Source organism: Nicotiana attenuata, chromosome 3 (assembly GCF_001879085.1).
Source record: "Nicotiana attenuata strain UT chromosome 3, NIATTr2, whole genome shotgun sequence".
In the NCBI taxonomy this organism is placed as follows: domain Eukaryota; kingdom Viridiplantae; phylum Streptophyta; class Magnoliopsida; order Solanales; family Solanaceae; genus Nicotiana; species Nicotiana attenuata.
This window is the reverse complement of record NC_031991.1, coordinates 26,634,782-26,651,529: the sequence shown is the minus strand read 5'-3', so window position 1 is coordinate 26,651,529 and position 16,748 is coordinate 26,634,782. Positions and strand designations below refer to the sequence as shown.

Below are 16,748 nucleotides of genomic sequence, written 5' to 3'. Positions count from 1 at the left end.
CGTGCAGCCCGATCCATACTCAATCCAGATATATTTATGCATGCAAGCCACTCGGGCACAGTCAAAGTGTTCATCTTTTAGTTTCAACTATTAGGAGTTATAGAGCTATGTGTTTAAGTCTTCATTTATTTACTAAACATTTCAAAACAGTGTCTAACTCAGGACTGATATTATGAAATATGCTAAGCATCATAGAAACAGTGATGAGGATCCCTGAAGGATGCAAATGATAGGCACAAAGTCCCAACATATTCATAAAATCCAAGTAGGATGATTACCAAACAATTTCTAGTCAAGAACACCGTACGAACATCAATCGGAACGGACTGGGTCACAATCCCCAGTCACAATCGACCCTGCACTCGTTAGAGTGCGTGTCTCGCCTCAATATAGCGTCACAATGTGATATACCGGGGTTTCAAACCCTCGGGTCATCATCTACATCTATTACTCACCTCAAGCCGGCCGCAAGTCTAGCTCGCTATGCCTTTGCCTTTCGAATCAACCTCTTCGCACGCCGAATCTGATTAAAACCACAACGAATACGTTACAATAGGCTAAAGAAACATAACCCAATCGAAAAGACTCGAAAAACACTAAAATTCACGAAGTTGGCAAAACCCGAGCCCCGGGCCCACTTCTCGAAAAATTACGAAATTTATATCACCGGATTCCTCGTCTCGCCAGGAGTCCGTACATATAAAATTTACCAAAATCGGAGCTCGTTTGACCCTCCAAATTCTATTTTTACATCACAGCTTTCCAAGCCCTAGCTTGACTCGTTTTTGATGAAATTCTACTGATTTCTATGATAAATTTACCATAAACTCGAGTAATTAGGCCAAGAGACTTACCTCCAAATTGATTCTCAGTCAAAACCCTCGAAAATCCTCGCCCAAAGCTCTCCAAGTCGCTTAAAAATGGTGAAAACTACCCTTGCTCGCGGATGAAATTTAATATTTAAAACCCTTCTGTTACTAGCGAATTTCGCTTCTGCGGTCCCGCTACCGCTTATGCGGGACCGCTTATGCGGCCAAAAATCCGCTTAAGCAGTTTTCACTTAAAAACCGCCTATTCGCTTATGCGATTCAACCACCGCTTCTGCGGTTCCCTCAAGTCCGCTACTGCGGTACAGTGTCCGCTTATGCGGACCCGCTGGTGCGAGCCACCTTCCGCTTTTGCGGAATTTCCCTAGCGGACCAACGATCGCTTCTGCGACCACATACCCGCTTCTGCGGTACCGCTTCTGCTGTACCGCTTCTGCTGTCCATTTCCGCAGAAGCGGGAACACCAGATGACAGCAAAAATCTGACCTGCAATACACCTCAAAACTCTCGTTAACCACCCGAATTCACCCCGAGGCCCCCGGGACCTCAACCAAAAACACCCATACATCCTAACACCTCATTCAAACTTGTTCTCATCCTCAAAACACATCAAACAACGCTAAAACCATCAAATCACATCGAATTCAAGCCTAAGTTTCTTAAAAACTTCCGAATTACGCATTCGATCAAAAACTCGACCAAAATACCTCCGAATGACCTAAAATTTTGCACACATATCCAAAATCACGTAACGAAGCTACTGCAACTCTCAGAATTCCATTCCGACCCTCGGATCAAAATCTCACCTACCAACCGGAATTCGCCAAAATTCAACCTTCGCCATTTCAAGCCTAATTCTACACCGGACCTCCAAAATCACTTCCGATCGCACTCCTAAGTCACAGTTCACCTCCCGAAGCTAACCGAATCACCGGAATTCACATTCGAGCTTTCTAACTAATAAGTCAACGTTCGGTTGACTTTTCCAAACCAAACCTACTTTAAAGAGACTAAGTGTTTCATTTGCTATCCAAACCAATTCAATTCAACTCTAACTCACCCATTGCTGATAATAAAACATGAAAGAGCAATAAATGGGGAAAACGGGGTTGTAACACATGAGACGACGGGTTGGGTCGTCACACGACCTGATATTGTTTTTGATACGCTCAAATTACACTTTAATAAATAGTGTAAGGCGGTCGGTGTCAAATATAATAACCCAACAAGGTTGGGGTCGAATTCCACAGGGAATAGGTGTGAAAAGCTACTTGATTAGTGTATCACTTGACTTATATCTTAATTCTACCCGATTAGTTGTAACAAGAGTATGGTATAATTGTGATTTGAAGAAATAACTAATGTTGAGATTTAAAATGTAATTAATTGGATTAAAGAAACCAAGGTTGTGTCCCCTTCAATGGAATGTAATGCTACCGGTGTTAATGTGACATATTTCTAATGGAAGGTCCTTTATGATGTGCAAATGATTTCTAATTGACTACCCAATATTTTCCAATAGTTGGGTAGTATTTCCTCTTTATGATTTTTCCAAATATAAAAGAGTTGCAATTAAGAACAATCAATATATGCCAAATAAAACCCACTTATTCCTAAGCGATTCTATTAAACAAGGTTTAACGCCTTGAGTCTTTGATATTTACTCCTACCAAATTCTAACCCACTTTTCCAAGCAAAGCAAGAATTTAATGGCACTTGTTAATGTTTGCAACCACCAACAATAAATGAAGAATGATGAGTAAATGAACGTCAACCAACCATTATATATATATTCAATGGTAAACACCCATTAGCATTACACCCATTTAGGGTCCACAACCTTAGTATTTAAAGTTAGCTACTCATGCTAAAATACAAAATGAAGAGAATATTTAATGTCATAAAGCTTACAAAGTGAAAGATTCTTGAACCAAAAGCTTCCAAAAGTGAAGAATATTAAAGTCTTGTATTCTATCTCCCAAATTCAGACCAGATGAACCCACAAAATCACAATAAATCTATTTATAGAGGGCCAAAAGTCGAGACAGAAAACGGACAAAAATGCCCTTTCCGGTCAAGTATGCGACCGCATTTCTGTCGTAAATCAGACATGTGGTCCGCATTCTCTACATGCCCATCGCAATCCAGAACCCTAGTTTCCTGGCCATCATCGCATTTTGAGTTTGCGGTCCGCATTCCAGATATGCGATCGCATTTTCCACCATCAGCACTTCTCTTCGTGAGTTTGTGGTCCATTATGCGGTCCGCAAACCTGTTATGCGATCGCATTCTTGACCGCATTTCTTGCACCAGATTTTGGCTAACTTTTTGTTTTGAATTGCGATCCTCTGCGCAGTTATGCGGCTCGCATGTGGGGTTTGCGATCGCATAATGCGTCGCATATCCACATTTGTGCTACATTTGCTCTTTTCTTGTCTTTATGCTTTCATTTCCATGCTCTTGGGTCTTTAAACCTCATGTACTGCAAAAACACTAAAATTACATAAGTAAAGGAGATAATTGCATTCAAAACAAGCTAAAATCTAAGCAATTAGTATTGAAATATGCCGAAATTCTCCGGCACATCAACACCCCCAACTTAAACTCTTGCTTGTCCTCAAGCAACTTAAAACAACACTATCCTATTCTAGACTTTATCTACAAAACATGAAACAAAAATGACCATGGATGGTGTTTGTTGTTAGTGCTTCAAGCATGCATCTTCGATTGTTTTACCCTTCTTGCACCATCAATATATACAAGGAAACCTAATCAACTTGTGAACTTTGAGCCTCAGACAATGTGACAAAATGTTACCCTCAGCTGAGTGCACTTGCATTTGACTCAACAACCCAACTTGTGTTCAACCTTACAGTTCATGTGCCCTCACTAGACACAAAGTCCCAAAGTCACAATATGTACAATGACAACAAAAAAAAGGGACGAATTCACAAAGACACTCACTCTCAGAAAAGAGTTTCAAGTGTTTCAACATACCATACCATAGGCTTGCCCTTATTTTAATTCATCGCTTTATTCTAAGAACACTCGGTTGGAGATCCCATAAGGAATTTTTAAGCTTGTAATGTAGGTTTAGGGAAGGGTCGGATAAGCATTTGGATACAAGTGACTTCATCCTCCTTGAACACTACTCACATTTGTCATTCTTTTTACGCTTTGTTTCTCTTCAACCCACATAGCCTCATCAACATCTAGTTCCCAATATAGAATCACCTTAAATACCTCTCTAATTTTCTTCAAGGCTCCATGATTTATCTACATACAAATATTTCTCTTTTTCTTTTTCTTTTTCTTATACAAATTTTCTTTTGGAGCTTGAATAATTTCACATTTTGAGGTTCACTTTTCTACACTCATTGTACAATCTTGCCAATTTCCGATTTTACACCACGCCCCCAACTTAGGCTTTTAGCCTCATTCTCAATGCTCAAGGAGGGACGAGTTCAAAAGAGGGAATTATTTCACAAAAAGGGGAAGGTTTGTAATGAGGTAGCCAAAGAAAAGGTTAAAGGTTCAAATGGGGCGACTAGTGATACTATCTATACAATTGGTGGCTTGAAAGGCTAACTGGTTTACAAAAATCACAAAGACTGCCTAAGGTCATTTCTCCAACCAAGTGTAATTATTATAAGCATTGAAAAACCAACCGGGCAAGTTCTTGATGGCAGAAGCAAGGACAAGAATTATTTACATAAAGAACTCACACACACATGGCACACGAACTGTTTGGCTCACATAGTTTGAAGCCCTCGAGTCAACACTTGGCAACTCAAAACTTTCATCATATACATAAGTATAACTCTAGGTAGACATAGAGTCACAGAGCGAGCCTCAAGTTCAACAGTTGATCTCTTTTTATTTTTTTATTTTATATGGAAGGGTATATGCTATATACAGACACACATGCTTGAGACTAGACAACTACACGAACCCGGTCAACATGTTTCATTCTACTGCCCCGGTTCTGCTATTACACCCTTGGAAAAGAACCCGGTGAAGAAAAACCAAGGGGAATTCATTGCTAATTACTAAAGATGGATAATTATCTACTTGTTTTTTTTAAATGCACAAGGATAACATAACTAATGTACGGAAATCACAAAACTAACTCACAACACTAATATATACAGCGTCACAAGATACACATGGATAACATAACTAATGTAGCACAAAAACATCAATATGTACAACAGTTGCCAATGTCATTCAAGTCTAATATTCACAACCAAAAGTATATACAAGGCTACCATCCACCCCCAACCAAAAGCATGCATTGTCCCCAATGCATAAGAACATAGAGTAGAGTTTAAGGGGCTCCCTGAGGCACACTAAGCACTATAGGAGTCGGCAGTCGGCTGAGTGATGGTGGGGTCACCCTCTGATGCTGAAGCTGGGGCCGATGAGATCTCGGCCTGCGGAGTGACCTCCACTGGTGGAGGAGGGATCTCTGGCTGATCCATAACTGGAGCTGGGGCCTGTGAGCTGCTAGCCTCGCCCACTGATGGCTGAGTGGCCGATGGATCTGCAGGGGCGGCCAAATCTGCTAGCAAATGTTGGATCGCTATCTGAAGTTCTGCTTGCTCCACTTCCTCAACTGTAGGAGCATCAATCTGCTTGCCCTTCTCCTGAGGGCCATCATCCTCCAAGGACCATGAATCCTCCTCATCCTCCCCCTAGTATGCCTCCTCACCCTCGGATTCTGAAGAACGTCCAGAAGTCTCCTCATCATGAATATCAATACGTACGGGAGGAGCAGGAGCCCCGACAGTCTGAGGTGCAATGTCTACCATCAGAGTCGTGAAATCGAGACCTAAGTCTGGTGCTGCTGTGTCTGCTCCCGGCTCACCATCCTTGGGCAGGAGGGATGATAGATCGAACTCCAAAGTCTGCATCTTGTGGAGCTCGGTCTTCATAGAAGCAACCTCCTCCTTGAGCTTAGGCAAACCACTAACCTCATCGCACTCTATCTTCTCAACCCTTAATTCAAGCTGCTGCAAGCGATCCCCATACACTGCTTTTTGTTGTTGGAGAGCTGTCACTGAGGATTGTATAGGAGTTAGGGCTTGTTTTATGAGGTTGGGCAAGGTCTTCAAAAGCTAGTCTACCTTGGCATTGGCATGCTGAGCTAGGAGACCAAGCCTCGAGACGGCTGGCAGTGCAGCAGAAGGCTGAACAGTGATGGACTGAGGGGCAGGCTCTAAAGTAGAAGTGGATGCCACTGTAACCTGAGGAGTCACAGGAGTCTGGGCCTCTAACGGCTCTACATCAGCTGGAATAGGAGTCGGAACGTCCGGGGGAGTGATAGCATCACTAATGCGCGTGATGTCAATATCCTTCACCACCTTCCCTGTCTTGTCAGAATGGGACATGAGTGGGACGTTCACAGCCTTGTAGAGGGCTGTGATCAAGCAGGGTAATGGTAGGGAGGTGGATTTCTGCCTTGCTCGGATCCCTAACTCTTGGAAGATAAGGGCACCCACATCGATTTTGATGCCCGTCATGATGCATGCAATGAGAAGAGCCTTCTCAATGCCTATGTCGGTTTCATTGGTGGACAGTATCAGTCGAGATGTGACGAACCCTCGACTGCAAACCGAAGTTGGTAGTCATCTCCCTTCTTTCGTCTTGCCTCTGCCTGTAGTTCTACAGCAGGCAAGGTCTCCTCCTCCTCAGACTGGGAGGGACGTGGTATATTAGGATCCGTCCTGGGTCGTTTTGATTGGGATGCTTGACGACTGGTAGAGGCCCTTTTCACGAAAGTGAACTGTGAGCGACATGGTAGGCAACAGTGCAAAAGGAAAGAAAAATTAAAGAAGAAGTTAAGAATGCGACAGGTATGCGATCGCATAACCACTATGCGGATCGCAAACCTATCGCAAACTTGCAGCTCAGGAAATGATACAAATATGCGATGAGTTATGCGATCGCATAACCACTATGCGGACCGCATAGCCATCGCAAACCTGATTCCACAGAAAACCAAAACCTAAAATGCGATCGCAAATTCCACCGCAAAGTGGGAAATGCGATCGCAAAATGATCGCAAAAAGCATGCTGAGAAACTGGGTGCACTGACTCTAAATGCGTTGAGTTTGCGGTCCGCATATCAACTATGCGATCGCAAACTCGCCGCATTTTGTCATCTTCCTTAGCCAACCTAGGGTTCCAATATGCGGTAAAAATGCGGACCGCATTTGGGTTTTACGGGCTGCATAATCCATCGTCCCCATCAATTCAACCTAACCCTTAACAATGGCGGCCTTATTTCTTGCTACCCAGCACCCCAGTTACATTTTCTACCCAGAATCGACCACACTATGTACAAACAACGAAAAAAAACAACACAATCATAAAATGCAGAACAAAAATAATGAAAAACACAGACAAGATAGACATGAAATTGAAAATGGAAAATTAGTGCAAGGATACATACCAGTGAAGGTGAGTACGAGCACTATGGAGATTATGAATGGGTGTATAGGATTCGATCACTAGTCCCCTTTTTTCGATCTATGTTTTTGCCTTTCTTTTCTTTTCGTTCTTTTCTCTTTTCTTTTTTTATTTTTTATTTTTCTTCTGATAGAGAAAAAATACTCTTTTGTTTTGTTTTGAATGTGTGAGAGATGAGAGAATGCGACCACTTACCTGACCATTTTGTGGTGGGGAAGTGACCGCATAACACATTATGCGACCGCATAAGTGTTATGCGGTGGATTCAATAGACTTGCTGAAGGGTGACAAATGCGGTGCACAATGCGATCGCATAATTGAAATGTGGTCCGCAAAGTGCACCACCTTATCGCATTCCGACCAACGATTTTAGCCAAACTCACTGTTTTGGTTTGCGACCAAAATGCGGTCCGCATAGTGAAAATGCGACCGCATCTTTGCAGCAAACTTCACACAGTGGTTTTTCTTCCCTTTTTCATGTATTCCAACCCAGTGTTGTGATCTTTTGATTCCCCTGCACTCTAACACACACTTTAAATTGCTCCATCAAATCTATCTATCAAAAATTAAAAATTTAAAGAACAAAAAGGGTGTTACCACACTTGGGTTGCCTCCCATGAAGCGCTTGATTTAACGTCGCGGTACGACAAAGTTGATGTTCCTTTGGATTCACTCAATGGTCAGGCACAGACCATCTTTGAGAGCCAGCTGCTCCACCAAATGTTTTTCTCCATCTGTGCCCAAGTAGTGCTTGATGCGTTGGCCATTTACCTTGAATGTCCGGAGCTTATCTTGCTAGTTCCACAGCTCCAAAAGGAGAAACATTGAGAACTTTGAATGGACCGGATCATTTTGATTTGATCTTGCCCAGAAACAATTTGAGCCTTGAGTTAAGGAGCAAGACCAAGTCACCCGACTTGAACTCTCTTTGCAAAATCTTCTTGTCATGGACGAACTTCATCCTTTCCTTGTACACAGCTGCGCTTTCATAAGCATGGAAACGGAATTCCTCCATTTTGTTGAGTTGTGTCAACCTCGAATTTGCAGCTTCAGCCTAGTCCAAGTTCAACCTTTTTAACGCCCACATAGCCTTGTGCTCCAATTCCACGGGTAGATGACAAGCTTTGCCGAAAACTAACCGATAAGGAGAAGTACCAATAGGAGTCTTGTATGCTGTGCGGTATGCCCACAATGCGTCATCTAGCTTCCTTGACCAGTCGGTCCTGTTTGCATTAACCGTCTTTGCTAGAATACTCTTGATCTCCCGGTTGGAAACCTCAACTTGACCACTTGACTGCGGATGATAAGGAGTGGCTACCTTGTGCTTGACGCCATATTTCTCAAGTAGCCCCGTGAAAGACTTGTTACAGAAATGAGACCCACCGTCACTAAGAATGGCCCTAGGAGTGCCAAACCGAGTGAATAAGTTTTTCTTCAAGAATGCGGTCACACTTATTGCTTCGTTGTTTGGTAAGGCAATTGCTTCAACCCATTTGGACACATAGTCCACAGCTACCAAGATATATTTCATCCCACAAGATCTCACAAAGGGACCCATAAAATCAATTCCCCACACGTCGAAGATTTCTATCTCCATCACAAAGTGCATAGGCATTTCATGCCTTTTGGAGATTGATCCTTGTCTTTGACATTGGTCACAAGCCTTGACCATTTGATTGGCATCATGATAGGTGGACGGCCAATAGTAACCACATTCAAGCACCTTAGCCGCCGTTCGATTTCCCCCATGATGACCCCAACCGGCGAGTCATGGTATGCTTTTAGAATTGGCATAATTTCTTCTTCTGGAACACATCTTCGGATGATGTTGTTGGCACAAACACGGAACAAGTATGGCTCTTCCCAATAATATTGCCGACAATCTCTCAAGAACTTCTTCTTTTGATAGGATTCCAATTCCTCCGGAATAAGGTCACTCACCAAATAGTTAGCAATATCGGCATACCAAGGAGCAAAAGTGCTAGATAGTTCCAATATGTGTTCATCCGGGAATGCATCGTTGATCTCAAGATATCCCTTTGGTCTCCCTGCTTCTTCAAGCCTTGATAAATGATCCGCCACTTGATTTTGAGTTCCCTTGCGATCCTTGACCTCGAAGTCAAACTCTTGCAACAATAAGACCCATCAAATCAACCGAGGCTTTGCATCCTTCTTTGCCATGAGATAGCGAAGAGCAGCATGATCCGTGTACACTATCACCTTGGATCCCAACAAATAAGCCCGGAACTTCTCAAAGGCATAGACAATGGCAAGAAGCTCTTGCTCAGTTACCGTGTAATTCATTTGCGCCCCATTGAGTGTCTTGCTTGCATAGTAGACCGGGTGGAGAACCTTGTTGTGACGTTGGCCAAGCATTGCTCCAATAGCTACACCACTGGCGTCACACATGAGCTCGAAAGGAAGAGACCAATCGGGTGTGACAATAATATGTGTCGTGGTGAGCCTTTGCTTCAATTCCTCAAAATCATTGAGGCATTTCTCATCAAACACAAATTTGGCGTCTTTCTCAAGGAGTTTGCACATAGGATTTGCAATTTTGGAAAAATCCTTGATGAAACGCCTATAGAATCCGGCATGCCCTAAGAAACTGCGAACACCTTTAACGGAACTAGGTGGAGGAAGCTTGGAAATAATCTCGATCTTAGCCCGGTCAACCTCTATGCCATGTTTTGAAATTTTATGCCCCACTACGATGCCTTCATCCACCATGAAATGGCATTTCTCCCAATTGAGCACAAGGTTGGCTTCCTCACATCTCTTAAGCACTTGTCTAAGGTTGTTAAGACAATGCTCAAAAGAGTCGCCTACTACCAAGAAGTCATCCATGAAGACCTCTAGAAAATCCTCCACCATATCGGAGAAAATGGACATCATGCATCTTTGGAAAGTAGATGGAGCATTGCACAAACCGAATGGCATCCGACTAAAGGAAAAAATTTCCATAGGGACAAGTGAACTTCGTCTTCTCTTGATCCTCCAACGCGATGTTGATTTGGTTGTAGCCGGAATATCCGTCAAGGAAGCAATAGAATGACCTTCCCGCTAGCCGATCGAGCATTTGATCAATAAAAGGCATAGGGAAATTGTAAGGCCCCGGAAAATTTTGCTAAGTAACCTGGGATCTCGTGGTGCCACGTAGGCTTATTATAGTATTTTTATAGGCTATTAACATGGTGTACATCAATTGGATTTGGTAAATATGTGTATAAGTCTTATGATAAGTAATTTGGGGTCCAAGGAATGGCCTAAGTCTAAGAAAAATTGGAAAAGTTCATAATAGGCTAAAATTCCAAATGAGCTTGCACTAGTCCATACTTTGAACGATCATATCTAAATATGTATAAGGTTTTATGTGATTAATAACCTATCAAATGAATGGTCTTCGAGTCTAGTTTCCAACGCTTCAAACCGTTCGTCATTTGGACATTCCTATGCAAAGTTATGATCAAATTACCAAAGGCTGGAAAATGCGATCCTGTGTCAAATCTGCGACCGCAAAACCTGTCGCATTTCTGACTTTGCGGTCGCATTTCTGTCGCAGACTGGGCCAGTGTAGCCCAGTTTTGGGCGCCGATTTTGTGGTGCATTATGCGGCCAGCATTCTCGTTTTGCGGTCCGTTCTGCTATAGCAGACCCGACATCGGAGGGTTAATTTTCTAATTTTTATAACACGACCCCATTTCAATATATAGGCTTCGGGGTTCATTTTGGGGCCATTTCTTACTGATTTTAGAGAGATATGCGAGCATATAGAGAGAGAAAAGAGAGGCCTAGCTTCATAACCATCCAAATCTTGCTCAAGTCTTCAAGAATCAAAGAACCCAATCACATGTTCTTCATCTAAGAGGTAAGATTCTATACCCTAGACTTTAATTTTGAGTTTGGGGTATAAGATGGGTTATTGAGGTATGATTCTTGGGTGTATTAGTATTATGTATACATGCATGTACAAATTAGGTTTATGGGAAGATTTTTGAACACAAATAAGTAAAGATTGGGTTGGGGAAATGAAGAAAACCTTGTAAAAGAGATTTGAAATCAAGATGCTCAACTAGTATTTGATAAAATGCTCAAATGAGCTAAAACCATGAATACCTTCCTAATTTGGGTTCAATTTTGTTATGTCTCAAAGTAGATTGGGATTGCTAGAATTCCCGGAACGTTGTAGTAACTTAAGAAAAGCTTAAACAAGGTATGTATGGCTAAAACCCCGTCTTTTAGAAATTGAGCTCTATCGATGCTTGTGTAAATGTGGTAAGACTGAACTTTGGATTCTTGCTTTGATTGATACTTTACATGAATTGGTGCTGTGACCCTATATTTGTAAAAGATGCATTCCAATGTGATCAATGTGCTATTTTTGATAACTTGAAAGGTGCAAGGAATATGAATCACGTATTGAAATGCTTAGACAATAAATTGAGATTGAAGAATGTGAAGTATATGCTAAATGGCCTAGATTTCAAATCGAGTTTAAATTGTGATTAATGTGCCGAATCATGAGGATTCCTCTCTATGCTTACAACTTGAATTTCTCATGTGTACTTGACGTCTTGAATTGAGTAGCTTGTTGTTGAGATTGATATTGAGGCCCCAAGTGCCTATGAGTTGATATATGTGAAATAAAGATTGAAATAAGATGATTAATGAGAAAGGAACAACGCCTAGGTAAGGCGGCCTAGCCGATCAGGCCGTGGTCGGACACTATGCCGCACACATGGTGGTATTGTGCCGATATCAAATTCCGGAAATTGAGAATGAGATTGTGATTGACGTAGATGTCTCAAATGAGGCAACCTAGCTGATCGGGTCGTCATCGGACTCCGTCCAAGAAAGCGGTGGTATTATGAATGATGATGGACAATATCAAGTGCCCCAAACTAAGTTATGAAAATTATGTGAAAGATTATATGGTTCGTTTATTTGATGATGTGGTGATTGTTAAAGCTTTTGATTGACCTTTATGAATTCTTTATTCTTGTTTGATAGTTCTTTCTAACTAGATGGTGTTTAGTTATACATACTAGTGCTATTCGATGGCACTAACGTCCCTTTTGCCGGGGGCGCTACGTCTTTAAATGGATGTAGGTGTTCCTATAGCAGGCAGTGTTTGTCGCAGCTAGTGCCACATCATTCTTTCAGCTGACTTGGTGAGCCCCACTTCATTTCGGGGATCTGTTTCATCTATTTGTCTTGTACATTATATTTGAGGTATAGCCGAAGACTTGTTGCCGGCATTTCCATTTAACATTACTCTTGAGTTATGTTTAGAGGCTCCGTAGACAGGTTGTGGGTAGTGTCAGGTATTGGAAATAATGTAGAAACATTGATGTTTGGCAAAGATTTATAAAACTTGTAATATTTTGATAATTATGATTTAAGTTGCTAATGGAAATGAAATGAAAGTTATTAATGAAATACTTACTAAATATGATTAATGGAGTCCATCTCCTATTTAATCATGAGGTTGGTTGGGTAGAATGAAACCTAATAGGCTTGCTCAGTCGGGTTTACTCGGTTGAGCGCCGGTCGCGCTCCTCTGATTTTGGGGCATGACAGAAATGTTCTTTGCATGTGGCACTGTTGAGCTTCCGATAATCCATACACACCCTCCAACCAGTCACCGTTCTTGTTGGGATGAGCTCATTTTTATCATTTTCAATTACGGTCATGCCTCCCTTTTTCGGCACACATTGCACCGGGCTCACCCAAGAACTATCGGCAATAGGGTAGACTACCCCGGCATCCAACCACTTGATGATCTCTTTCTTTACCACCTCTTGTGTTGACGGGTTCAACCGTCATTGATGTTCCACACTTGGTTTCGTTTCACTCTCCAATTGGATCTTGTGTTCACAAATTCCCGCGGGAATTCCTCGAATATTCGCAATTGTCCATCCAATGGCTTGCCTATGCTCCTTCAAGACTTCCAACAATTGTTCCACCTGCACATCATTCAACAAAGAAGAAACAATTACGGGTAAAGTATCATTGGAGCCGAGAAATTTATACTTCAAGTGTGGTGGAAGCGGTTTGAGCTCTAGTTGTGGTGGCTCGATAATAGAAGGCTTTGCGGGCGGAGTGGCTCTATTCTCCAAGTCGAGAGAGAGCTTAGCCGGAGCATAAGTGTAATATCCAAGCCCCTCCAATGCATTTACCAATTCCATATATCCTTCCATATCTTCACCATCAAAGTTCACCAAAATAGCTACCAATGCCTCGCCGAGGCATTGTTCTTCCATTTTTATTTCAACCGCATCCTCTACTTCATCAACAATATCTATCACCGAGATGTTCTCATACTCATGGGGTAGTTTCATGCCCTTGCTTGCTTGGAACGTAACTTCCTCATCATTCACGCGGAATTTGATCTCATTCTGTTCTGAATCTATTAGTGCTCTCCCCGTGGCAAGGAATGGTCTCCCCAAAATGATAGGGATCTCTTTATCGACCGCACAATCAAGGATCACGAAATCGGCGGGCAAATGAAACTTTCCCACTTTTACAAGTACATCGTCTACAATTCCCACCGGTCATTTGATGAATTTGATCGGCCATTTGCAATCTCATACTAGTAGGCCTTGGCATACCTAACCCCGCTTGCTTATAGATGGCAGGAGGCATTAAGTTGATGCTAGCCCCATTATCACAAAGGGCTCTAGAAAAATCACGTGCCCCAATAGTACAAGAAATGGTGAAAGCTCCCGGATCTTCTTTCTTTTGAACTGTAGATGTTGCAATGATGGAACTAATCCGGTGAGTCACATTCACCACTTCATTCTTTGTAGTCCTCTTCTTGGTGATCAAATCTTTTAAATATTTAGCAAACCCAGGCATCTCTTGAAAAGCTTCCACAAATGGAATATTCACCGATAATTGCTTGAGAATGTCGTAGAATTTTTCAAGTTTGCTATCATCAACCTTTCTTGCGAGCCTTTGAGGGAATGGAGGAGGAGGTCTAGGAATAGGTGGAAGAGTTTTTGGTGTCTCTTTTACCTTTTCCTTTACCTCTTCCCGGTCCTCTTTTTGCACTTGCAACTCTTCCGGAATCTTTTCAATTTCGACAACACTTGGCTCTTCAACCTCAACCCCTTTCTCGGACTCTTCTACTTCAACTGTTTGTTCACCCTCTCCTTGTAGGACCTTCCCACTCCTAGGAGTGATTGCCATGATGTGAGAAGTTGGGCCACTCCTACTACCCCTTGGGTTCGCAATTGTGTCACTAGGGAGTGTCCCTTTTTGCTTCGGGTTTTGTTCCCTTGAGAGGTCTGTCATTTGCATCTCCAGGTGGTATGAGATCCAACAATCTCGGTCATGTTCCTCATAGAAGCGTCGGATTTTTCTTGATTTTGCAACACTCGCTCAAGCATACCTTCCAACTTAGATTCACTAGAAGAGCCTTGATTTGAATATTGGCCCTTAGGAGGAACATAAGGGTTTGAACTCCGGTTAGAAAAGTTGTTGTTGTTGTTCCAAGTCCCTTGGTTTGAGCCACCTTGATCATTTCGCCATTGTTGGTGGCCTTGCCCTTGCGGGTTTGGCCTCCATTTGTTTTGTTGTCTTTGATACCCTCCTTGAGGGTTGTTGATGTAGTTGGCTTCCTCAAAATCCTCATTTGATATAGCTCGCACATCCTCCACTACATTCACCTTTTTTGTCTGACTTTCCGTGAGCATTTTTGTCAACACATTGACAATTGTGGCAAGCCCTGCGATTATTTGGTCCCTCTCTTGATTCTCCTTAATCAGATTGGTCAAGGAAGGAAAACCATATGCAATTCCGCCTGAGGTATCCTCAGAGTGCCAAGCTTGATTATGTTTTGCCATTTTGTCAAGTATTTGTGTGACTCTTGCGAATGATTTGTCCATAAAAGATCCGTCAGCTGCATTCTTCGCTATAGCTTGGTTCATAGGATCCAAGCCCATGTAAAATTTCTCTAACAAGATAGAGTCTGGAAAACCATGATTGGGAGACCTCACCAAATATAATTTGAATCGATCCCATGCCTCATGTAGATGTTCCCCCTGCTGTTGCTTGAAGAAGAAAATTTTATCTCGAAGCTCAGACTTCTTGCTTTGTGGGAACCATTTAGCTAAAAATGCCCGTACAAGTTCAGGCCAAGAACGGATGGAATTTGGTGGCAAGTTTTGGAGCCACCTCATTGCGTCTCCAGCTAGTGAGTACTTGAACACCCTCAACCTTAGGGCATCATCTGAGACATTGTTTTGCTTATGCATAGCACATACTCCCAAGAAGTTCCTAAGGTGTTGTGTTGGATCATCATCGGTGGAATTCCTGAAAAAACCCTCAGCTTTGAGCATTAGAATTAGACCATGTTCCACTTTGAAAGTTGAAGCACCAACAACCGGAGGTACAATAGCATTTGTGTCCTCAATGTACTCATCTATGTCCACAAAAGGATTTTCATCCACTTCTTCCTTGTAGTCTGACATGTTTTCCTATCAACACCAAGAAAAGCAAGCGAAGAGTGATGGAATAGAATAAGACGTAAAGTAAAGCACACACTAATCAGTAATTTCAAAACCGTATTCCCCGGCAACGGCGCCAAAATTTGATACGCTCAAATTACACATTACTAAATAGTGTAAGGCGGTCGGTGTCAAATATAATAACCCAACAAGGTTGGGGTCGAATCCCACAGGGAATAGGTGTGAAAAACTACTTAATTAGTGTATCACTTGACTTATATCTTAATTCTACCCGGTTAATTGTAACAAGAGTATGGTATAATTGTGATTTGAAGAAATAACTAATGTTGAGATTTAGAATGTAATTAACTGGATTAAAGAAACCAAGGTTGTGTCCCCTTCAATGGAATGTAATGCTACCGGTGTTAATGTGATATATTTCTAATGGAAGGTCCTTTATGATGTGCAAATGATTTCTAATTGACTACCCAATATTTTCCAACAGTTGGGTAGTATTTCCTCTTTATGATTTTTTCAAATACAAAAGAGTTGCAATTAAGAACAATCAATATATGCCAAATAAAACCCACTTATTCCTAAGCGATTCTATTAAACAAGGGTTAACGCCTTGAGTCTTTGATATTTACTCCTACCAAATTCTAACCCACTTTTCCAAGCAAAGCAAGAATTTAATGGCACTTGTTAATGTTTGCAACCACCAACAATAAATGAAGAATGAGGAGTAAATGAACATCAACCAACCATTATGTATATATTCAATGGTAAACACCCATTAACATTACACCCATTTAGGGTCCACAACCTTAGTATTTAAAGTTATCTACTCATGCTAAAATACAAAATGAAGAGAATATTTAATGTCATAAAGCTTACAAAGTGAAAGATTGTTGAACCAAAAGCTTCCCAAAGTGAAGAATATTAAAGTCTTGTATTCTAGCTCCCAAATTCAGACAAGATGAGCCCATAAAATCACAATAAA

The 16,748-nt window shown here is 41.8% G+C and overlaps 1 protein-coding gene and 1 pseudogene across 1 annotated transcript; both read right to left on the bottom strand.

Moving 5' to 3' along the window:
- On the bottom strand, positions 8,146-14,594 carry LOC109224242 (annotated as a pseudogene).
- On the bottom strand, positions 14,591-15,772 carry LOC109224241. Its single transcript, XM_019388828.1, has one exon. The coding sequence runs from the start codon at positions 15,770-15,772 to the stop codon at positions 14,591-14,593; it is 1,182 nt and encodes a 393-aa protein (XP_019244373.1).

What these genes read in the sequence shown, in the direction of transcription:
- LOC109224241 (XM_019388828.1), bottom strand. Translation starts at nt 15,772, where the DNA reads ATGTCAGACTACAAGGAAGAAGTGGATGAAAATCCTTTTGTGGACATA.